This window comes from Crocodylus siamensis, chromosome 1, assembly GCF_052110815.1.
Source record: "Crocodylus siamensis isolate JL-2025a chromosome 1, ASM5211081v1, whole genome shotgun sequence".
Classification (NCBI taxonomy): Eukaryota; Metazoa; Chordata; order Crocodylia; family Crocodylidae; genus Crocodylus; species Crocodylus siamensis.
In genome coordinates this window covers 175,717,259-175,741,963 of record NC_143395.1, presented here as the reverse complement: position 1 = coordinate 175,741,963, position 24,705 = coordinate 175,717,259, and the positions used below count along the sequence as shown (strand labels likewise).

At 41.7% G+C, this 24,705-nt stretch overlaps 1 protein-coding gene across 5 annotated transcripts in view; it reads left to right on the top strand.

Annotated features, from left to right (window-relative positions):
* Positions 1–24,705, top strand: part of RTN4 (reticulon 4) — a 61,025-nt gene that overhangs the window by 25,999 nt on the left and 10,321 nt on the right. For 3 of the 5 annotated variants that reach the window (XM_090049538.1, XM_090049545.1, XM_090049550.1), the window contains 2 exons: positions 19,144–19,351; positions 22,742–22,880. In XM_090049538.1, the coding sequence (XP_089905664.1) occupies positions 19,144–19,351; positions 22,742–22,880 (347 nt within the window). Of the gene's footprint in view, positions 1–8,263; positions 8,438–15,693; positions 15,842–19,143; positions 19,352–22,741; positions 22,881–24,705 lie in introns of those variants that run through there. The other 2 variants (XM_090049557.1, XM_090049564.1) reach the window with 2 other exon arrangements.

Genomic DNA, 24,705 nt, shown 5'->3' with positions numbered 1-24,705 from the left:
AATACCTAGAATCAGCAATAACTTGGATGTATGTATTTAATAGTAATCTACATTCTGAAAAAATCTTGTTTTACCACATGCATCCTGTCCAGTTTAGCTTTGTTTTGTGTAGACTCCATGTTGCATGTATATAATCTTGCCTCTAATTCTGGTGTGTGAATGTGTGGCTGTATTATTTGCCCTATTTCCCGCCTGCACCTAGGAATTCCAGTTTTTAAAGATTTGGAGAACCTCTGAAATTATGTGTATGTATCTTTTTTCCTAAGTACTTTTTACCTTGTTTTTTCAGGTACAGCTGTCGCTTAGTACAGTAGTCTTTGTATGGTCACAAAATTATTCTTTGTTGCTTTTTATGAAGGCTTGATACCAATACCAGTTGATTCCTTGAGTGCTTTTCTTGAAAATGGATTCTCCTTCATTCATTTGAACTCCAGGGCCACTTCCAGATGAGCAGGGACATGGTCTTGCAGTAGCACAAATAGTAGTGGCACAAACTTGCCGCTACTTTGTGCCGCAGCTCACACCTCTGCATGTGCCCTTTGTTGCAGGACGCATTTGCCCGTAGTGGGACAACCGCCTGTGCCCAGCTCCTGGCCGGACTCCTCGTGTGGCTGAGGCACCCTGTGCCCCAGCCAGATGAGGAGTAGCACGTAGAGATGGAGGTGCTGCCTGTTCCCTCATCTCAAGGCATCTTGTATGTAACCCAGCCAGCCACCGTGGCTGGCTGGAGTGCAATGTGACTTGGCATGGGGGTTCTGTTGCCTGAAGAGATGAGCAGGCAGCAGCTGCCTGCTCCCCAGTTTCTGCATTTGTCCCAGCACACACTATTTTCTCATGCCTTGTGCTCCTTTTTCTTCCTGTTTTTTGGTTTTGTTTTTTATTACTGGGAAATCCTGGTAGCAAATTTTGCCCATGCTGCAAATTAGCAGCGCCGTGCACAGTTTAACATGCAAAATGTGTGGTTTGTGGCTCCACAAATGGCACATTACCTGTATGTATGGACATGACCCAGGAGTTTGTCTTTGGTTTTAAAAAAACCCACCAAAAATTGATTTGTCAAAGATGCTTTTCTAGCATAGCACTGCCACTAATTTAATAACAAGCATAAAGATGAGAAGTACTAAAATGAAACTTTTTAATTTTGTAGAGTTCTCTTGGCATGTTTGGAAAGTGAATCGCTAAGATTTTTTTTGAATCGGCATTTGCGGCTGAGGTTTCTTGCTGGTCTTTGGGTTGATAAAGTCCAAATTGTACTTTTTCTATGCTCTTTAAAAACATACGAAAGAAATAAATCAAACTCTTTTACTCAAATATAGCCAGTCAGTGCTGTATGGCCTGCACAAGCCTGGAGGAAAGTGCTGTCCTTTAAACACAAAGTAAAACTCTAGGGAGAGTATAAATCTGCTTCCTTAATACCCGTATTTTACTAGTAGATTCTAAGAAAAGCTAGTCTTGCATAGTAGTTCTTTGAGAGAGGATGTTAATTTTGTTTTAAAGCTATTGGAATATTTTCTTGAGACGTATCAGTTAAAGCCTAGAGAAGACTTCTAGATAAGAGCCTGGATCTAATTTGCTGACAAATTTAAAACTGGCAAGAATGCTGAATCAGGAAGAGATACAGTCCAAATTCCTTTTGTAGGTTTTTAGCTCAAATGTATGTGCGCACACTCTCTCTGCCTCTCCGCCTTGTTTTGTAGTTACTGACTTTTGTAGCCTTTTTGAAGATCTCAGTGTAGTTGGAGAAGACAGTAGTTTAAAAAGTTGTTTCTTCATTAAACCGTACTATTAATACACAATTTTTGAGTAGTAGAACTGCAAATCAAAGCATTGATGCACATATCTCTCATAGTGCTTTTTCACACTTAGGAAAAAAAACTGGAGGGCAAACAACGGATGTTTGCCTGTGGCCTGTTGCATCCATCTTTGTTCATTCCCACCATTCTCTCAATAATTACGGCAATGTCCTAATACCTAGAAAAATAATAGCCTGTTCATGATTATAACTTCAGATCTGAGCATCAATGCTCACTAAAGCTAGTTTAACTTAATATTCAGGTAGACATCTGAAAAACACTGCCGAGTGACGATATACTCCTAAAATACTTTTGTTTTCCTGTGCCATTACCATTGTCAGTTTAAATACCAGAATATTAATGTATAGAAGACCCTCGCCATTTGCGGGGGATACATTCCAGAGATCCCAGTGAATGCAAAATCCATGAATACTGATGGGGCTCCCTGTCAGACTCCACAACCACTCCCCGCTCCTCCCACCCCCGCATTGTTCATGGGGCTCTCCCGCAGGGCCTGGGAACCAACCCCTTTCCCCCAGGTGCTTCCACCTCTGCGGCTCCTAGCACCACCGCGGCTGCCTCGTGGTGGCAGCAGAGATGCCGCTGCTGCCTTGCTTCTCTGTCCCTGGGGCTCCCTTGCAGTGCCTGGGGACCGACCCTCTTCCCCTGAGTACCGCCACGGCTGCCTCTAGGGGAGAAGATTCTACTGCCTCCCTCCCTCACTCTCCACCCGCCTCCTGGCTCTGCCCTCCCCACAAATATTTGAACCTGTGAATCCAGAGTTCACAAATAGCAAGGCTTTCCTGTATGTCTAAAAAATTGCCCTTGATATCTGGAGTGAACTGTAGTGCATTGTTTGCAACCCTTGAGAGTTTTAAACATCTAAATGCATAAATGTTACTGCTCATATACATCAGCTTTTAGAGTAATCCCTTCTTAATGGTCTAATTTCAAATGTAATTGCTGCCAAGCATATCCCTAGGTTTTCAGAGTTGTCCAACAATGTATCTGGACATAGGCCATAGTACTTCGATAGCAAAGGTTGGGAGGGGGAATAACAATGAAAGAAATTAAACCAGAAAGAGAGGGGTGTGTGTGTGTGTGTGTGTGTGTGTGTGTAACATGGTAGTGTCTACATAATAGCTGTTGAAACAGTCTCTCTAAAAGTAGAGTTTGGTGCCATCTAGTGTTTATAAATGAAAGATAATTTAGGGCACGGAAAATGCTGACCAAGGGTGCGACATATTCCAGAGCAGAGAAGTATTTTTAAGATATTTTCAAATTGCTTTTTTCATTCCTTTTTTTTTTTTTTTTTTTAATTTGTATCTTCTAAAATGCTGTAGGGAGTTGGAAATTTTAAAAGCCACTGCAACCTATCAACCCTTGCTGCCTGTCAATCTTAACTCCTTCAAGACTTTTTAGTGGATCTGAAAGTGATAGTTGTATGAAGATGAACAACAGATAGCATCTTTTCTGTCACATTTATTCATGGAAAGAGGCTGCCAAATGTTCTGAAGATGCCACCAAACTACTTGCTAGCCTTAATGTCTACAAAATAGGATTTTTTACAATGATATACTTGGAACGTAGAAGACTTTAATGTCCAATATGTATATGGTTAAGAATTTAATGAATCTGTAATAGAATTTTGGACTTTCAAAGCATCTAGCAACAGTAGAACATTAAACAATGAAGTGTTGTCCCTTTTTTCAGAGATTAAGAGAATTGAAGTCCATGTTGTGTACTGAAATCATCCAGTGGAAATGGCATGTTTGCCCTATAGCTTCTAGAAGTTTTGACTGCCATTTGTACCAGTTGAAGTTAGTAGGGGCTGTGGGTTCTATGCAACTCCTGAAAATCAGATTCCTAATTTAGGCACTTATTTTTAAAAAAAATATTTGGGTTTAATTTAAGACTAAAAATTCAGTACTACTTCTTTGGGTTTGTGAGTCTCTTGTTTGTGGATTCTAGTCTACTGTCTGCTCAAGGGCACTTCATGTCATTCAGACTGAATGCGATTAAAGTATGAAAACCTCACGTTCCCTTAAAAGCTGTCATTACAGAGTAAAGCATAAGACATGCACGTGTTGAGCCACAGTTTGAGAAGGTATTCACCTGCTGCACATGCCCACTGCTGGTGTGATTAAAAATATCTATCTATTTTAGTTTCTGGGAGCACAAATAAAGTACTTGTCTTTTCGCATGTCTGTAACTTGAAACCAAGTTGTTCTAAAAATTGTGAGGCTCTAGCCAAGAGGAATGTTACCGTGTATCACCATTAACCAGTTGCTGTTCTCCTCTGTTTCCATATCCTGGTTAGTACTACAGTAAGTAGTCGGATATAAATAAGAATTTAGCTGCCAAGAAGTGCTGTCATTGAAAAGAAGACTCACTTTTTAAAGAATTTTACGGTTGCGTTCAGAAACATGATTAACTATTTTTGGGCTCTCACCTTTTGCGAAATACTGATTTTTAAGTAAACAGACTTCTGATTTGAGGTGGAAAAAGAGCAGAGAAAAATGTGTGTGTTTTTGTTTTTGTGTTTTTTTTTTTTCCCCCTTCCCCCAAATGAAATGGTCAGGGAGAGAACTTAGTGCAAAGTAGTGCAGTTTACTTCTGGAGGGAACATGTTGTGAATTTTCATTATGAAATCAGACCACTAAGAGTAGTATTAGTTGGCATTGTACAGGCCGGTGCTATGCTAGCTTCCTTCAGTTGATGCCACTCCTGCCATTCTAATCTTTGAACGTTCCTGATACAAGCTTCCAGTTATCCTGGAGCTTGTGATGAATAGCCTTGATGCATTTGACCCAAAATATTTGGGTCCCAGCTTTCTGTAGGCAGAAGGCTTTTATCTTTAACACTACTACTCGGTACTCTGTCTTTTTTTTCATTAAAAATGGTACAAGATTACGAGAAACTGGAGCTCTTGCTAGCTTATTCATTAATGGTCTCATAGAAGTCTACTCCTAGAGCCTTATGTGAGAACTTCACCATTTAACTTCAGTGAGAACAGAAATGGGGCAATGCCAAGTGCTTTTAAGGGCATCTGCACATGCTTTTACACATGTCTAAACATAATGTGCATTAAGGTGACTTTTAGGTGTGCGTTTACACGTGCACTAAGGCACATTAGCGGGGTGTGTGGACTGATTTGGGACTAACTTTCATCTCATGTTGGTCTGCACACCCTGTTTAATGTGCCTTAGCATGTGCACGTGTAGGCATGCACCTAAATCGCCTTCAATGCACGTTAGGGAAATGTGCATTAAGTTTAGGCATGTGTAGATGTCCTTAAAAGCACTCGACACTGCCCTACTTCTATTCCCAGTGAAGTTAGTCCCAAGTCAGTCACCATACATGTGCATTAAGGTGTTTTAGCTGTTTGCACCTAAATTTGACACCTGCTTTTGCTGGTATCAAATTTAGCTGCAAATAGCCTAAAATTGCCATTTTTAAGGTGCATTAAGGGTGCACGTGAGTAGATGCGTGTCCTTTTAATGTGCTTTTAATTGGGCTAAAGCTCCTTAAATCACATGTAGATGTGCTTTTTAAAGGTCCTACTCTAAGCTATAATTAAAAAAGCTAGAAGTCAGTGAGATCTGCAGGCTGATCCTAGAATACTAGTTGTTCTAGGTTGGGATGGTGATTAAATTGGGTTTATACATGTGAGCCCTCTTATTCAAATACAGCTGTGTACTGAATTTGGTTGAGCCCATTCTAGATGTGCATTAATTGATGCTGTCACTTTTTTTATAATTTGCCTGTTGGCTGAGTTAAAATAAAATTGTTCCAGAAATCAGTGTAGAATTAACACTCAATAAACCATTCTCATTCCATAATAAATTGTTAACATCCATTTGTATACTTAACAGCATTACACAAGGGTTCATTATCTGAAAAAAGATGCAAGTAATTGTGAAGGGACAGTTTTCATTATACTGGAGTTTTTGGGCTAAATGACTGCATGAGGAAGATAGAATAAATATTGTACATGTAGAGAAGAAATGAAAGGGATGAAGTGCAAGGGGCAGGGAGTGAGAACGGTCTGCATATGGGCTAATGCACTTGGGATTTGACAATAGAAATTACTTTGTTTTCTTTGTGTATGTGTATAATGCTCAAGTATGAGAAAAGAAGACATTCTAAATTTCTGTTCCATGAATTTTATAACTGGTTAAATGTGCTGCCAGTGGCATCAGGTGGTTTTAGTTTAACTTTTTATTTGTAATAAAGTTAACTATCCTAAGCATATCAAAAAGATAGGGACCTGGAATAGAAAATCGACAGCTCTTTCAGCCAGAAACTAAGATGAATGCAGCTTTGTTGTACTCTGACAGTTCTAAAAATACTTGACTCTTACAGAGCAATGGTAACAAGAAGGGTGTATTGGTATATGCATTCATATTGGTGACTAATATTCTTAGAGTGTGTCAAATTTAGCAGGCAACTTTTAGTGTTGTTTTGAATTAGATTTATCCCAAATAACACAAAAATGGTGGGGAAAATGAAAAACCGCACATCTTAGTAGGAACTAGTTAACCTTAATAGTTATAGCTTAAAGGGGAAAGCTAGTTTCCAAGCCTTTATTTCACTGTTATAGTTAATGCCAAAACGAGACAAATTGCCACAGTCTTAATATATGCAGCAGATTTTAAATTCCCACAGATTCTAGACCTCTAGATTTTATGGCAGTTCAGAATGGGAATAAAATGTTGCATCAATTCTAAGGCCATATTTGTGCCTACAATATCAGAGAAGTGACTGACTGTAGAGCAGTGCAAAAGGCAGTAGGTGTCCAGGGCTTTATGTGACTTTGGTAAACTTGTTTTCATTTCATGTTGCATTGAAGGATAACTAACTATACATTAGTAGAGGAAACCAAATGTTAAGATAGAAATAACTAATTTAGTGTCAGACTGAAGATTGCTTTCATGGAAACTTAGAGTCTTTTTTCTGGATTGGATTTAGGATGGGGTCTATTGGGGTCTATTTTGGAATCACTGTCCATGCTGGGGTGCTTTTTTGGCCTCTTATTGTTAATCTCAAGCATTCAAAAATGGTGGGGGGTTTAAAGTTTTTACTAAGTTCTAACTTCTTTCAGGGGTGAATAAATGTATTTTTGAGCTTTTTGTCTGTTCCAGATTTTTTTAATCCTTTTAGCTCAGGTCTGTCCAACTGGTGGTGGCCCATGAGGGGTTAATTGTGGCTCCTCGGCTCCCACCTGCCCCTTCTCCCCCACATAGGGCTTTAGGCTCCCCCTCCCTCCAGTTTCCCCCTTCCTGCCCCTGCTCCAGTGGGCAGGGCAGTGCAGGCTGCAGTACCTGGGGAGTCCGAGTGGCAGTGGGGGAGTTGGTGGCCAGGGTGCTAAGGGTGAGTTGGGGGAGCACTGGGAGCAGCAGTGGGGAAGTGTGTGGTGCTGCAGTATAGGTGCTGGGTCACGTAGTGCAGCAGAAGCGGAGCATGTGGCCTCCAGGGTCCGTAGCCCTTGCAGGTGTGGCCTGAAGAATGTGGTAGCCCCGGCCACTTAGAAGTTGGACAGCCCTGCTGTAGCTTATGCTTGCACCATGTTTACAAACTTGTTCTAGTCTCAAGGTTGTAGAGAACTCTTAAATTAATGCCTCTTCCAGTCTCAGAATTGAGGTTGCAGGAGCTACTGTTTCTAATATCAAGAGGCTCAAAACAAAATAGTAGGAATTGGCAACAATAGATGCTGCCAAGTTGGCAGTAGGTTTTTGGTTTTGAAGAAAAAAAATCCCCCCCCTCTCCTTTTCACTAATACCTATTCATTGACATGTGCAGAATGTGAGAGAGCTGTTTTTTAAGGAATAAAGTAATTGGTAAAGAGATTTCCTTCAGTCTCCTAAAGAGTTTCCTTTATGGGAAAGATGGAAATACTGTTGTACTGTTTTTTCTCACTGAAAAGAAATGCATTGATCAGAAGTTCAGGTTATATGAATGGCAGGATGACTAAAGCTTTCATTGGAGCGATGAGAAACACTTGCAGGAGAAAAAAGGCCAGGGGAGGGTGGAGAGGAGAGCAGGGGAAAGCAAGAATTAGATGTTGCGGAATGCTTAATGTAAGGTTTGATCTTTCTCTTTTTCTTAAAAGAAAACTATTTAAAATTTAAAGTAAAGCTTTTAAACTGATACAAAGCCCATGGTCACAGAATTTAACTTCTGTCAGTTTGGTGAACAAGAGCACTATTGACATGCAAGATTCTGAACTAATACCTTAGCACTGAGACATTACAAGAGTAGCTTTTTTATCCCCACCTTTGAATTACTAATTTCTTTTCCTACCTTCCTTTAGTTCCATTTTGCTACGAGTAGCAAGCAAATGGCTGCAACAGTAAGGGGATTGAATTTTAGAATTAGTGCTGGAGCATTAGTAGCTTTGTTACAGATTGCACTGCGTCAGTCTGTTCCACACCCAGAAGACAGTCAGGTGACTTAAGTCCTGCAGTAGTTGTGCAGCAGACGAGACTGCAGACCTCTGCTGGGGAAACTGATGTTTCATATCACAGACTGTAGAATTTTCCAATTGCAGCTATTCTGTTGGTATGCATAATTGATAATCACAGCTGGAGGGTAGAGCGTTGGAGGAGAGATGGACAGTCAGCCGAGCAATTGGAAAGATAAGGGTATTTATTTAACATTTTTCTTAAGGTGGAGATGTTGTGGTTTGTTTTCAGTAAATGAGACGCGTAGCGCTGATGGAAAAATATGTACCTAGAGATGTACGTACGGTACAATGGCGTTTGTATGTGGAAATGAAACGGGTCTCTGACCAAAATGAATATGCATGACTAGTGCTGAGGAATATGTTATTTATTGAGGAAAAACAGCATCTATGATACAAAGCTTGGTGAATAAAATTTTGCAGCCATATGAATCATGACATGGAACAGCTTACTCTTTCATGCACTGCACAAATGTCAGTGCAGTCTTCATTTAGCCAGTGTATTCCTTGGAAAAAAATTAATTAGTATTAACAGTTAATGTAACTGAATTATTTAAACAGGTCAGGTTAAGTGTGTATGAAGCTGTCTAGCAATTTCATGACTTGCAGCTAGATGCAGAATACAGCAGGCTGTATTTTTTTTTCTCTTTTACAGGGGAAGACACTTGTATTCTTTTAAATGTAGATTGCTTAGGATTATTTGTACTCTAATTGGACTGTAGATATGCTGTTTTTATGTCTAATTCTCAAAATTAGCAAGCATTATCTTTTGTACTTCTAGGTAAATAAGTAAGTAGCTAGGTTTAAATTGGTATGACTGACCTTTGTATCTGTAACTGCCAATTGAGATTATAGTTCTAAATCTCTGTGGATCTTCATTAGTACTGGGAATATAAGAGTTTTTTTAAATCCTGTTTATACAGGTGAGGATCATATTTTATCACCAAGACTAGCTTTTTAGTTGTATTTAATTTTTGGGTACTAGCAGAAATGGCTTCTTAAAGGGGCCTGTCCAGGCTCCTACTAATGCTTTCAAAATTTGTTTGCTTTTATAGCTGGGTTTTCTTAGTTTTCCATCACCAACTTAAATACCAGTTGCCTAGCATGCATTTCATACCCCACAATAACCTCCTCTCTGTGTGTCTAGCAGAAGCAGGATAGGAAAACCTTTCAGCAAATAAATTCAGCTTTTATTAGAATTTCTTATTTAAAGTATTAAAAATCCTTTTTTGGTGTTTAGTAAGACTTACCATTTACAGTCTGGTATTCAGGACTCCATGTATTAAACCTCAAAAACCCATTAGTTTAAACAATGTGGAATTTTAATTTTGCCATTGATAGCTAAGTACAGACATTCAAAAAGCCCAAGCCTGAATTGATTCAATCTTTGCAGGTTAATCTAACCTGCTGCGTAGATTGAACTGATTTGCAATTGAATAGACATTCACTTTTCATTCTGGAAATGCAGTCACATGCTTGCAGTGGCTCAGGCCAGAACGGGGCTGGGGGGTCACTAGAGCGAGTCCTCTCTTCCCTTCTGCAGCAGTCATAAGGCTGGAGGGAAGCTGGCTGGGGCATGAGCATGGCTGGGCCCTGGCAGGCTGCTGGGTATGACTGGGGAGGGGTTTAAACTGCCATCCTGGTGTGCAGGGACCCCAGCTGGGGTGTGCCTGGAAGGGGAAGGGGGAAGTAGCCCTTGCCAGGTTTGTTACCAAGTGGGTGTGTATGGCCAGATACCAGCCAGGGCAGCACCTCAGGTGAAGATGGGGCAGGAAGGTGGATTAAAATCTCCTGTCCCGCCTCTATCCCATGGGCATGGGGACCACAGCCAGGGTCTGCCTGGCTTTCTGCCCTGCTAGCTGCTCATGCTGTGAGGGGCATGGCCAGAGCTGGCTGGCATGGCTCTGCCATTCGCCTGCTTCTCCTGAGGCTGGGACTGGGGCTGCAGGGCTGAACTGCTGAGTGCAGCCACGGGGGCAGAGCCCTTCCCAGCTGTGTGTGGCTCAAACTGGGGCCACAGGAGCTGTGCGCCTGGATTGCTCCCAGCTCCCTGCACCCAGGCTGGACCAGGCTGTTGCAGAGCTGCAGCTGCCTGGGAAGGGCCCTGCCTTGGCGGCTTGGGCCAGCCCCTCTGCTCCCACCCTCAGTAGCTCCTGCAGCTGGCTCAGCTCTGCTCCAGATCAGGCAAGTGGATAGCAGGGCTGGGCCGTGAGGGCAGGACACTTCCCAGCTGACTGCAGTTCCATGACAGCCAGGCCCAGCACTCATGGGTGGCGGCTGGCTGGGCAGCAGCGTGGAGATGACGCCGTTGCAGCTGTGGCCAGGCACGTTGGCAGCTGGACTATCCATGCAGGACAAGTCCATTGTGCCCACAGCTGCCTGGGCTGGTTTGGATGCATTGGCAGTTCCAGAGCCTGGCAATTGCCTGCCACAGGGGTTCGTGTGTCTGCAGCTGTCACTGCCATCACACTCCCTGCACAGGGCTTGCTCATTTGTCTCCGATGGCAGCTACAGACTGATAAGCAACCACCATGCAGGGGTGCAGCAGCAGCAGCAGCAGCAGCGGCTGGGAAGGGCCCTGCGCCTGTGGCCCAGCCTCGTCCCTCCATGCCCGCCAGCACCCATGGACCAGCATGGCTAAGCCCCCCAGCCTCAGCCCTGGGTTAAGTGGGCGGATGGTGGGGCCATGCCAGCTGTGGTCTGGCCACACTCCTGTATGGGTGTGTGGGGGAACCCTGATGGGCTGCTCTGCCATGGCCGGGCAGACCCTGGCTGTGGTCCTTCGGTGGGAGAGGGGAGGGAGGGGGAATAAACTCCTTCTGTGCCCCTTCGCCTTAAGGGGCCATGCTGCTGGTGTTTGGCCACTCCTCTGCTCTGGCTAGAGAGCAGAGGCAGGGCAGGTGCTGTTATAGCTAAGGGGCAAGGGCAGCCCTAGAGTAGACCGCCCAGCCCAGGCCTGCAAAGTGTGCTGGGATGCTGGGGGACTCTGATTTAACTTACACCAGGAAAGGGTCTGGGACAGATGTTTCATAAACTGATTTGACCCAAATCAGTTAATTTTAATACTGTATTCAGCTAGGTTTATCTTAAACCAGTTTCAGCTATTTTGAAACTGGCTTGTATGTATTGACCTTATGTTTTGTTATGGGTTTAAACCAGTTTCTGGTCACTTAAATTGGTTTATGTGCAACTTCTGTCCCTATGTGACTTGAGAATACCAGGCCACATTTTCCAGTTCTTCTCTGAACCCTGAGAACTTTCCCTCGTAAAAGAAAATTGAGACTCGTGGTCTCTAGTATTTGCAGTGTGAAGAATATCATGAAATAAGAATAACACAAAATAGCTTTCTTTTGTTGCACAAAAATGGCCATGAATTGGCAACTGTGTATGAAAGAAACCATCAGACCAGTAAAGGCTAGCTTAGGCCTGCATGCACATTTATATACAAGTATAAGTATTTCAGTTCTTACCCTCCCTCTCCTCCCTGCAAACACACCTTCCCCCACTCCCATTACTGGTACAACCCCCAGGATAGATGCAATTGGTATAGTATACCTTATTTTTCTTCTTTTATGAACATTTAATAGCATAACATCACCAACATTGAGAAGGGTGGATATTGATTTAACTATATTAGTATTGCAAAAGAAGTATTTTATTTGTAAGGCCTTGTCTCCAAATAAATTGCAAACAAAACTGTGTGTTTTTTAGGGAGGCAGAATGCTTTGGAAAGTCAGGCTTGTGGAGTCCATTCCAGTCTTCATCTCTTTCCCTTCGATATCCTGCTGTTCCTTTGAGTCTTAACACAAGACTTGCCAGATGAGTTCTTGAAACCTTTTCTGGTAATATTTGCTACAAATAGATATGCAGTTCTGGCTTCAAATTGGATATGTTTTACTTTCTCCACGCCTAGTAATCTAAGCTCTGCTGGCTTGGAATGGAGCAAAGGATAAAGTCCATGCACTGATTAGACCACAAGTCTGGCACCAAAATGGAGACAAATCTTTCGGCATGTCCACCTGTGTTTCTGAATGGGGAAACTTTTAAGGGGTTTGCCTTGGAAAGATCAGATTTTAAATGGAGGGTTGGTGGAAGCCTAATCTGTAACTGGGATTTCCTACTTACTAATTAAGCCTTGCCAAACGTACTGTTGGTCTACACACAGCATTTCTGCTGCTACAACCTCATTGGTTCAGGAAGTGATGAAGTAGTAAAAGCCTCTAGTGCAAATACAGTTGCTCACACACGTGTATGTGTGAAGGTAAAATGTAAGTAGATCAGCCCTATGTATCGTGCCCTGGCTCAGCACAGCAGTGTAAGTTATTTCACAAAGCTGTGGCTCATCAGTGGTGCAGTTTTGGAATCAGCCATCTCCTGGCAGCTCCAAAGAGGAAACTTGCTTCTCAGCATCCTTTCACTGGTTGTGAGGAGAAGTCTAGCCCTGTGACTAGAGCAGTGGTTCTCAGCCTTTTTAGATTCAGGTCATCTCTCCATGTGCGTGTGTATTTAGTTTGATAGCACCCGTGATTAAAAACTACTGTTGTGCTGCCTCCATTTACTTCAGTGTTGCTCAATCAGGGTGTTGCCATGTGCAATGAGCCTATTGGGTTTTTCTGGTAAACCTAAACCTGGCAGGAGCAGAGGCATAGCTAAGGAGCTTTGTGCTCTGGGCAAAACTCCTCTGTGTCTCTGGAGTTGATGTATGGGGAAGAGAACAGCGGTATTACCTGCCCTGGATATCCCAACAACCAGATCCTCCAGCCAGGCAGTGCAAAAAGTTGGTTGAGCCCAGCTTTGACTCCTTTCTAAGCAGCGTGAAGAGCTGCTTTATAACCCAGACTGTCCCCTCTGGTGGGTTACTGTGAATGGCTGCAGAAAGAGCACGGGCTCCAGCCACAGCAAATCTACGATTGTAGAACGTAGTCCATGTTTCATCTATAGTATAAATTGGACCTGTGTTGTAACTAAATCCCCTGAGTCCCTTATTTTGACACAGACTAATCCTCGCAGAACTGTAGGGATCTGTGAAATGCCATGATGTGGTTATATATGGCTCTAACTCATTTGGGCTAAGGAGTTTAGGCTGGGTTTGAACAGAATTCAGAGTTAACCACTGCATGAATTTGCTTATGTTGACATCCCTTAATTTGTGCGCCATGTTGGACTGCAGGGATTAATTTCAGTAAAAGATGTAATGAAATTTAGTTTCTTTTTGGTGAAGTCTCAAAATTAACCACTGTCTTGCAGTTGCTGTTGGCTTAGAAATTTTGTCCCCCTCCCCAGGCTGTTTTTGTTGGTAATTATTAGTTCAGTTTGGAGATCTTCAGTCTCTAATAGCATGCAAATTCCTGTAAAGTGGCACAGAAAGGAAGTAGTGCTGTTTTGCCTAGAGGTGCACTAATATGTCAGTTGCCAATTGCATTGGCACTGATAAAAGGGGAAATAACATTATTGGCTATTAGCTTTTTTTGGCAGTTGTAGCTTATAATGCTTACTGATAATTATTATTCTTTCTTGCCAGGGCCCTGGATACCTGAGTTTCCTCTCCCCTACAGGGTAGGGACCCCTGGATGCTTGGGTTCCCTTGGGGAAATGGTGGGTTTCCCCTTGCAGGCAGGCAGCATTCTAGCTGGCAGGGGGTCCTGCTTGGGCTTGCTGGGAGTGAGATGCAGGGGGCACCACATGCATGTGCACGTGTGCATGTGACCAGGAATACAGCTGGGGAGCAGCTACCTGCAGAATAAGTCTGTGAAGGGGAGGGGGTGGGCAGATCAAAGCCCTCAGTGAGGGAAGGAGTGGGGCTGGGGCTGGGGGTGCTGCCTGGGACCTGAGATCAGGGCAAGCAGCAGGATGGAGCCACAGGCAGCTTGTTTAGGAGATGTGAGCAAGGGGGTGGCTCCCCACCACTGTGAACCCCCCCCCCAGGGGGAGGCATGGGGAGGACATGTGTGTGGCCCCCCGCAATTTTGTGGGCAGGGTGGATGTGGGTTGCCCACTGTGGGCTCGGGGCTCTCCCCTCTGCTGCCTTTCCCTCAGGAACTGACCACCCCCTGCCTGCCCAGCAGCAATGGAAGTGGTGACTTGTACTCCCTACTGCTGCGTGGGCAGGGGTTCTGTGGCTAACACAAGGCTCCTGGGGTAAAGGCAGCGGAGCAGGCAGCCTGTACCCACTCTCACCCTGCTTGGCTTGGCTCTGCTCTGCTTAAAAACATCCCCACACTTAAAAATAGTGGTGGTGGTGCTTGAACAAAAGTTTATTTGATGAGCTTTAGTTCAGGTGCCCCTGCCACCATTTTTAAGTGGTAGGATGCTGATGCGTGTGATGCAGGAGGCTCCTGGAGCATGCCAAAAAGTTTTATTTATGTCAGTAAATTTATTTAAATCAGTTATCAGATTGGCGCTAGCCAATTATTAACCAGACATATTGGCCTTCGGTATCGGCTAAGAAAAAACTTTATCGGTGCATCCCTAGTTCTGCCTTTATACTCCTGGTGGTGTCTTTTGATGGTTGCTTTGATTCTGCATCCTGATAGCTCCTTGGACTTGCCTCTAATGCTCTTTCATGAATAACACTACAAGTTAAGAATCTGTGCACTACTGCCCTGGAAAGCATGAGGTAGCCATATTGAAAAAGGATGTTTCTATCCAGAAAAGTCCAAAGGAGATAGGGTCATGCTGAGCTGATGTTGCTGTGCTACGTTTGCTCTCTAGCCTTTGTGACTTTAGCCCCTAGCCCATTTAATTACCCTTGGTTTAAGCGAAAGTAGGCTGGCTGGCTTGCTTGCTTGCTTCCTTCCTACTATTTGTGGGGGAGGCAGTGTTCTGGAGACCAGTCATGAAAACTCTATGTATACTTATGTCTAATTGGGGGGGGGAGGGCGGGGAAAGCCGCTGTGGTAAAGATAAGACCTATATGTGGAAAACTTCTATAAGGTAATAATATCTCAGTGCTCATCATATATGGTTGTTGACAAAAACACATGCCTTACAGGTGCTCACTATAGCTGCAGGTATTCAGTCTTATAATAGTTTTCCAGGTTACCCTGGCACAACTGAAAATAAAAAAAAATAAAAAGCAGTTTCATTCAAGTGCTTGTAAAAAAGGTAAAGTGCAGATAACTGCATATCAGGAATTTCTGTTTAATAGTTAGGCTAGAAGAAGGTACTTGTGAAACTTTTCCTAATTTATATGGGCAACCTGTTTTAAATAGTAGTTTTTGTGTTATGTTCATTTCCTCCCTCCCCCCCAATATTCTGTGGCATTGAAATTGTGGGGGTTTTTTTTTTTTACACTTGACGAATGTTTTCTTGTCCTAGTTAGTTGCAGCCATCGGTCGTCATCTTCTTTTTTTTTTTTTTAATGCTCTAACTGCATTCCAAGGACTTACTGGAGAAGCAGCTATTGGCTGAAGGCTTAAAGCTTTCTGTGTTAGTCTGAGGCTTCTAGCTGCAGCAGGGAGACGGGCAGGCAGTTGCGTGTCGGGCTGACCTTTGAATGCCCTAGCAGGAAGTGAAAAGGCTCCAGCTAGTCAGCTGTACAAGGTCTGGGTGCATGCACGCAAACTCAAGATGGATGCCAAAATTGGTTAGTCCTTTTTTTTTTTTTTCCATTTGATATACATGACTTTAAAACTCTTGTGAATCTTGAGGTTTTTAAGTTGTGTCCAGAAGGCACAAATAGTTTCTTGTTGCTCATTTATTTTTATTAGTGGATTTTTCAGGTCAAATATATAAGCACTTGTTTGTTTTTTTTCTCATAGCTATTGAACATTTTCAGTTTAAAATAAGAACTGGTGATCAAAGAAAAGATTTTTTTGGAGATTTCTGTAATCAGCCTCTTCTGCGAGCACTATCTCTAAAAGCAAAATGTAATTGGATGAGTTCTGCATGTAAGGCACGGATGCTAGCACTGCTATTTTTAGATATGCCAAATGACAGTTTAGGCTTACCAAATGTAGGCAGCTGCACTTGCTTTAGAATAGGCCTGGAATACTTTAACTGAAGGGATGAAATTTGTAGTTCATATAGCATAAATTGAAGCTCGAACAATTTGCTTAAATAAGCATATCCTTTGGAGTGTCTGACTTTTTTCCCCCTGAAATATATAGTGTTTCTCTTTTAAATCAGATGGCTGTTTCTTTCTACTAACATGCAAGTTGGACTTTCTAAATTTTAAGCAAATTACCTCCTCTTAAATAGATGTGAGACTGTTAAACAGCCATTACCATTTATCAGTCACCTGGACTAAAAGTCAAAACTCTGGTTTGTAATTGGCTCTGCGGCATTGATTTCTGTTTTGAAACATTTACAGCAAAACAGTGTAATATGAATGATTAATGTGGGGTTTAATTTGGTAGTTAATTTAACAGAACAGTGTAGGGGAGAGACTTAAACCAAAAAGTTCACTTCTAGGCCAAATAAAATGCATATGCTAGAAAGTGACCTCTGTCTTTGGTCACTCAAAGAAAGGACTTGTCATAGAAAATTAGGATTGGAAGGGATCTCAGGAGGTCATCTTGTGCAGCCCCCTAGTCAAAGCAGGACTATCCCCCATGTAGATCATCCCAGCCAACACTTTGTCTAGCTGGATCTTAAAAACCTCCAAGGATGGAGATTCCATCACCTCTCTGTATAACCTGTTCCAGTATTTTACTACCTTTCAAGCTTGGTTTCTGTGGTCTGTAAGTTGGCACTTGTGGACCACTTTGATTTTTTTCCTAAGAAATACCCCAACTGTGTCCCCCCCCCCCTTTTTTTTTTTTTTTTCCTCCTAGTGTTTTTTACAGCCTTCTAAACCATTGCCTGTACATCTGGTGCATCTCTTTACTGAGTTCAGATGTAGAGCATTACCAGGTTACAAGCTATTTTCCTGTAAGGAGATGAGAACACATTATTATTAATGCAGATTTTGAAAAAGTATACATACAAAAGATGATGGAGCTGTCATCTATAACTGATTCTCTTCCAGTTCTTAATTATACTATATTTGGGACTGGGGAGAGAGGGGGAAGGAAGGAGTGATATGAAGATAAAAGCTCATTAAATGAACATACGCTATACAAAAGGTGGACAATAGGGGTATACCAACTGTAAATTGTTGAGCATTTGAAACACATAGTCTGCATTAGAGGTGGATAACAGTAAGTTTTAGCTTGTTAGCTGGAATAGCTTAAGCAGATTTTCATGGAGGGTGGGGCTTTTCAAAAATGTCAGAGTAATCCAGGAGCAAATGTTCCACTGACTCCCCCGTGCACAGCCCTTGGTGGCAGCTGCAAGAGCAGGCAGTGGGCCTTCAGGGCACTCGTGGCCTGCAGCAGGTGAAGCCCCTGGTGGCATTTGGTTCCACCCAAGTCCCGGGAGTTGCACGTGGCAGCAGGGAGTGGGGCCAGGCTGGCTGGCTTTGTCATGTGAGGCTTCTCGCACCTCGTGCAGCTCCTGAGACTTGGCTAGAGTCGTGCACCACTGGGGGGAGCCCCCCATGATGGGGCTAATGGCTTGGCTCTGGTCCCTGCCCCCATGTCCAGCTTCTGGGACTGGGCCAGGGGCTCAGGGAGTGGGATTGAGTCAGTGGGGCTCCCAGCTGTATTTTGCCCTCCCCTGTGATTAATGTATCCAAGATGTAGCATGAGTAGTAAGCTCATAGAAAGATTACCAGCAAATTGAGGCAGATAAATTGATCTTGGTAATTTTCAGAGTTGATGGTAAATAAAACAGTGCTTTTATTTTAAAAAGACTGTGTGCAAATTCTTGACTTAACTGATAATGCTAATAAGTCCCTCATATTTTTTTTTTTTTTTTTTTTTTTTTTAATATCGGGTCCCCCTCCTAGTAAATCTTATATGATTGTTATTGTTGGAAAGAGCTGATGTGAAAGAGAAGTTATGGTTGTTGTGGGAAGGAGGTTGATTTTATGCAAATTTTAAAACACCTGTGAGGATGGAAAATATCCAGGGTGCATTTTGCTTACCTTGTAGGACTGACAAGTGCATTAAAAAGAGATGAACTAGAATCCCCTGCATAACTATATAGTAGACAATGAAGAGTGGATGCTTGCAAGTAGATTACCACATGTGATATTTCACTTAAATGTAGCAGATCACAACCCAAGAGGATGAATAAAGATTGAGATCTCAAGCTATTTCACTATAATTCACTGTAGAATGCAATTCTAGTCTGAAACAGTGATGCTGAACCCAGCATTATGTGGTTCCATGGTCATTGCCTTTCTTTTTCACAAGTAAAACATTTTCATGTAAACTGAACATTTTTTCTCTCGGGCTCTGCAAATTTATCCTTCTCTGAAAATCCACTTGGAGTCCTCCCATCTCAAACATCACAATCATCAGACATCACCCAATTATTTCTTCCATTACATCTTTGCAACAACCCACTTAGCTTAAAACAATGTCTGTGGTGATCTTGTGCAGTGCCATTACCTCCATTGAGTTTGCACAGGTGTAATAGTTTGGCAGTCAATAATTAATTGTCTTTTATCCCTGGGTAGAAAGAGTATCCACCTGGTAGCTGAATTTAGCTCTGTCTGTTGAAGTGTAAGCTGATTTATGAATCTGAATACTGTCGAAAGAAAAGGAAAGCTGATAAAATTACTTCCTTTTCATGTAATCTCTCTTCAGGGCTGAATTGCACCTGTAATTTTAGCAAATATTCTTGAAATAATGCCAAGAATTCTAGTCCAATACAAAAAATTGGGTCTAAGGCGGTCTCCAAGATGCTAATTACATAATATAACTTAGACATGTCATTTGACAATAAGGTCTTGAGTCCTATTATTTAAGACTTTCACTATCCAGATAAATCAAATATACTCTTGTTGTATGGATGTAAGAGGTCTTGTGTTCTAATTTCTTACCTTTTTAACTTTTTTAGTTGTTGACCTCCTTTACTGGCGAGACATTAAGAAGACAGGAGTGGTGTTTGGTGCCAGCTTGTTCCTGCTCCTTTCATTAACAGTATTCAGCATCGTGAGTGTGACAGCTTACATTGCCTTGGCCCTGCTTTCTGTGACGATCAGCTTTAGGATATACAAGGGAGTTATCCAGGCAATCCAAAAGTCTGATGAAGGCCACCCATTTAGGTGAGGTTTTTCTTCGATACCAAGTACGTATTTATTCAAGCAGAACTTTAGGTGCAGGTAACTGCATTTAAACCATATATTGCCTCATTGTGATGCAACAGAAACCGCCGCCTCACGGTGCAGCTTGTTTTTTCTACTCTGGCTACTCCTAAACATGATTATGACTTTAACAAAAAACTGGACACAATATATGGTAAGGAAAATGGATTTAAGACTGTCTGACCTCTTCAAAGAAATCAAATATGCAGGAGCAACTCCAGTGGCATAGAAAAGGTTTATGGAGTTCAGCGTGGCTTAGTGACTTGCGTATTGGTACTTCATTCAGGCCTCAGGTACCCAGTGACAGCAGCAGCTGTACTGTTTTGAAAATGTTAGATGTAGAGCGGTAATACAGTTGTTTGATCAAAGTTATTAAATACCTTTTTTCTCTTAATACCTTTTTCATGGAGTTTTTTTTTTTTCTTACCGGTATGCTTAACTCTTAGACTGTGCCTATACTCTATTCTAAATTTATCTTTTGTTGCATCTGAAATCACATTTATAATGTATTATTATGACATGATAAAGGATACATACGAAAACTTAGACTTTTAGGAAAGCTGTAAAGACTGAATGCCTAAATAATGACTGAGCTCACTGAAATCCCCACAGAGAACAGATGATTATGTTGTGTAAATACTGGTCTAGAAGATCCTGCAGTGTGAAGGTTTGAGGTTCTATGTGATGCAGAAGTTTGGGCAGTTACATTTCACATGAATATATTTGAGAAATTCTTAAGAGGGCTCAGTTTCTCTCTTTGTATGGAGTCTCCTTCACCTGTTACCCAACAACTGCTTGCCTCTGTCCTGTCAGGAATGTTATGGCCCTGTCTCTCTTCCTTCCCTGCACCCTCTGAAAGGTCCTGCTTCTCCTGCATTTACAGCTCTTCTGCTAATCTGTGCGCTACTACCAGTTCATCTTTCTTTCCAGACAATCTTGATGTGCAGTAGCTTTTTAAGCTTTTCCTCCTTGTGAAAGCATACTAAAAGAGATTTTCTCTGTCTCCCCTTTGCAATTTTCAAAACTAAAGCAAGAGAGGTTTTATGTGGAAACTTAGCTCTGTTTTTTTCCATTCCATGAATGCATATGTAGTTGGATGGTCGTCTTGCAGAAGCTAACCCCAGTCCTGAGGTTCTGTCTCTCTTTAAAATGGGTTTGGCCAAAATTCTGCAAGAGAATGTCATTTTGGTGTTCACTCCTGATCCACAAAATCACAATTTAGGCTGTAGATAATAAACCCATGGTTGCAGTAACATTCAGCAGAGCAAGACCAGCCTTGGAGAAGCTGCTTTAAAAGGACAGCCTTTGATTTAAGAAATAGTTTGCTAGCTTACTCCGCCAGTTCTCTTACAGGTTTTCAATCTGCCCCAAATTATTGTTAAATCCATATTTGCTAGGATATGGAACCCTTTTCTGTCTGTCTAGCTGATGCCATCACCCAGATGCTCATCCCAATTATTGCTGCGTTGTCTCTTTCATTTCTGTTTCTTTGCCGATACTAGCAGTCTCTAGGCCCTGTTCATCCAGTTTCCTTACAACTGGAACACGCTGTCTGAGCTGGTGCAAAGGCTCTTCCCCCTCATATTTTCCCATCCTATAATTACTCTACTTGTGATGTCCTTCTGGAAATAACATACATATGTTCTTCTAATTCTGAAAGCTGCTTAAGGTTTTCCTAGATGCCTTTGTGAACATCTAGATAGTCTTTATTTATGTGTATACAGCTTCAGGTGCAAGCAGGGTGTTCAAAGTCACAGGTCCGGATTTTGACCTTGAAGGTTATGCGCATGTGGGTTCATGTACTGTACTTCTAGTTGATGGACTGAAACAGGTTGCTGAGAGAGAGATGAGGGTCAAATACGAGGGTGTATGATGGAAGAGAGACATGCTGGTAGACAAGGGGCAGCTGACACATGGTGGTTACCCTTCTATATATTTTGGTGTGTGGGTTCATTTGGGGAGGTTCTGTGTGAACAGGTTTAGCCCTTTTCTGATGTGAGACAGTATAGAACTTGGCCCTAAAAAAGAGACCCTTTTTTTATTAAAAGAATCTAAAATTTGAGTGTAGAATGAAATGATGGAGCATAGAAAAATGAGCACTTCTTTAAAGGTAACTGGAATGGCATCTCTTTTTGGGGCGGGGTGGGGAATACCCAGAACTCTTGCTCAACCATCTGGAAAGTTAGGCAAAGTGGAGGAACTTGTCTTGTAACAAGTTTGTGTGTGTTTAACCTTTCACTTTCTTCAAGTGAGGCATTAATCCTCACAGGCTAGAATCCTTCTCTAGAATAGTTTTACTGTCACTGGCTTTAAGAAATTCCATTTGACAAACTGGTCAAGTTGCCCATCATTTTGCCATTGCTTAAAGTGAGCTGTGAAGATCTTGTGAAAATTGTGTCTATTTTTTAAGGTATTGCTGATTTATAATATGACATTGCTTGTGTGTGTCTTTAAAAAAAACCCAAACAACTTTACCTGTTAATTTTGCCTGAGAAATGTCAAGCATCTGTCTGGTCTTTGCTAACAAAGTTTCTGCAGTGTGGAGTGTGAGCTGCTTATGTTGTAGTTAAAGTAACCTGACTTCTGACTGTTTGGTGAATGCAGCATATGTTAATTAGTCCTACAGGTGAAGTGAATATTAATAGACACTCAGTCTTGGACTATTGGGACTAAAATTCTTGTGTTCCCATTTTAATCAGTTTCACTCTTGTCTGTTGTTGTTCAGTCGTATCCTTAGTAGTTTTACAGTCACTTTCACTATAATGTGGGTATTTCTTGACAGACCATTCCTGAAATCATAAAGTAAAAACCACCAGGGGGGAAAGCTGTAGTTTGAAGTCTTATTCTATACAGCAAAAAGAAATGCAGTCTCTTCTACCCACGCTGGCCTCCTTAAAGTGCAAAAGATGCAATATCTTTGTTTTAGCCAACATGTTCTTACAAACCTAGGACAGACAAAGCAGGGTATATTTTAAAACAAATGCAGAACTGGTTTGGTTATACTAGCATGTACTAGAGGTAGAGCATATCGTCTAGTGTAGACAATGTGCTGTAAACATTAATTAGCTACCCACTTTTAAATTGTAGTCTATAAGAGACTCAAGTGCCATTCAATTTTTTTTATTTAGTATCCAACCTCAGCAACAGAAAGTGATTTAAATTCTAAGCTTTTGGGGTTTTTACTCTGGGTTCACTGCTCCCTGGTCTGAAGAGTTGGGCAGAGATGGTGGGTTTATTCAGTCAACTGGGAGCCTTTTCTGCTTGGCACAAGAAACTCCTGTTTGTAGATGACCATGTGAAAAGGTTGGCTGAGTTACTACAAAAATCTCACAAATGACCCTCTTCTTCCAGAGCTTACTTGGAGTCCGACGTTGCTGTGTCTGAGGAGCTTGTTCAGAAGTACAGCAATGTTGTGCTTGGTCATGTTAATGGCACAGTAAAGGAGCTGAGACGCCTCTTCCTAGTTGATGACTTGGTTGATTCTCTGAAGGTAAGTGATTAAGTATTCAGTATACCACTATAGACATGACAGCATTCCTTGCAAATGATGGTCCCTTCTCCCTGATATAGAAGCTTAGCAGTGCAATGTTTAGTAACAGCTTTTGTGCCTGAGTTTGTCTGCTAGCTGAATCAAGTATTTGGTTTGGACGTGCCCACCTACAAGCAAAGCCTCTAAATGTATCAACAAGATAGTCTTTCTATAGTTTTGTATAGTGCATTGGAGGCAATCTATTAGCACTTCAAGCAACACAACAGGACAGTGGGAATTAGCAATGTGCTATCCTTAAGGGAGCTTATTTAAAAAAAAAAAAAAAGCTTGACTTGAACTGTATTGTGAATGCTTAGAATGTGTCAGAAATACATTCCTCAAAACTCAGAGTTTGTGGGGAATCAAACAGTCTGACTCATGTACATTTGTTTATTGGCCTTCAGGCTCATTGATTCAAATGTTGTTGTCAATGGTCAGCATATAGTTATGGTTCTCTTGTATTAGGGGTGAATGCATCTGGCTTTTGCTTAGCCAAGAAGATGCAACAGGATTTAAACATTACCGGCTATTGTGGTCAAAAGCTCAGGCTTTTAAGTGTGTATGTAATAGTAGCAAATATATACCTTATTACAGACAGTGGAGCCCAATTAGCAATGGCAAAATCTTACTGAGTGTTGCTCAGAAATTGCTAAGAAGAGTTTAGTTTGGATTCAGCTGTCACATTTTAAAACCACTACTTGAAGGCTCTTTCCCAAGTTGATTCAGATAATTCTGCTCTTCTTGCTACATTTAAATCCATTATCATAGTTTGTCCAGATGCTTCCTTTGGTTAGCCTTAGCCTTAGCTTCTTGAAATGGAATTCTCTGTTAAATTGTTCATGAAGTGCTTTAGGATGCATGGTAAAATACAAATAATCTTGCAAAAGTTTTTTTTTTTGCAGTTCCTTAAGGATTGCAATATAGCCTAATGAATTTCTAGCTAGCTTCAGTTTCCCATTGTGCTAATCTTAAACACCAAAGAGCTTATAGGTATCCTAAGGGGCTGTAGGTCACTGTGTGAACATTACACTTGAAGCTGAGCTTGACAAGAATATAATGCATTCTCTAATGTTGTACAAGCTTCCAACAAAAGCAAGCTTAATAACAAAACTTAAAGGTGCCTAGGATCACCTTTCTTCTTTCCCACTCCTAAACAGCAGGGAGGTTTGAATTATGCAACTATCTTCCTGAAGAACTGATGAGTTCCTATTTTCTGTACCTTCCATTTCTGTCTGGTCCTACAGTCACCTAGCAAGGTGGTTTAAGCAGATCAGTTGCTATTTCCATCTAGTGAATGTTTCTGCAGTCTGCCTATATAATTTGGCTGCTGTTTCCTTTTCATCTTACACAGCACTCATTGTCTGACTGAGGGGCTGAATGTATACCCTCTCTACCCTGAAGGAACAGGTGAACAATTTAGGACTCAATTTGAGGTGTCTTGCTTACTATGCTTATAGTAATATTTTTAGCTCACTAAGCCACCTTTAGTACACTAATCATTCCAAGTGCTGTCTGACTGAAATTTTGTGTTATGGTAATAACCGGATGTCTGTTAAGTGACCAGAGTCAGATTTTGATACTTAATGACTTCTTGAATTCTTAAGACAAAAAAAAAGCTATATAGCCTGTGGTAAAAGGAGGTAAAACAGGGCTTGGTCTGTTTGACACGATTTTCTCTTTTTGATCTTTTTAGCAAAATTGGAATAGGTGAATTCATCTTGGAATGAAATTTGAATCCATTTTACCTTAAAGTTATGGTGCTTAAAAACAGTCATAGTTGGTCTAA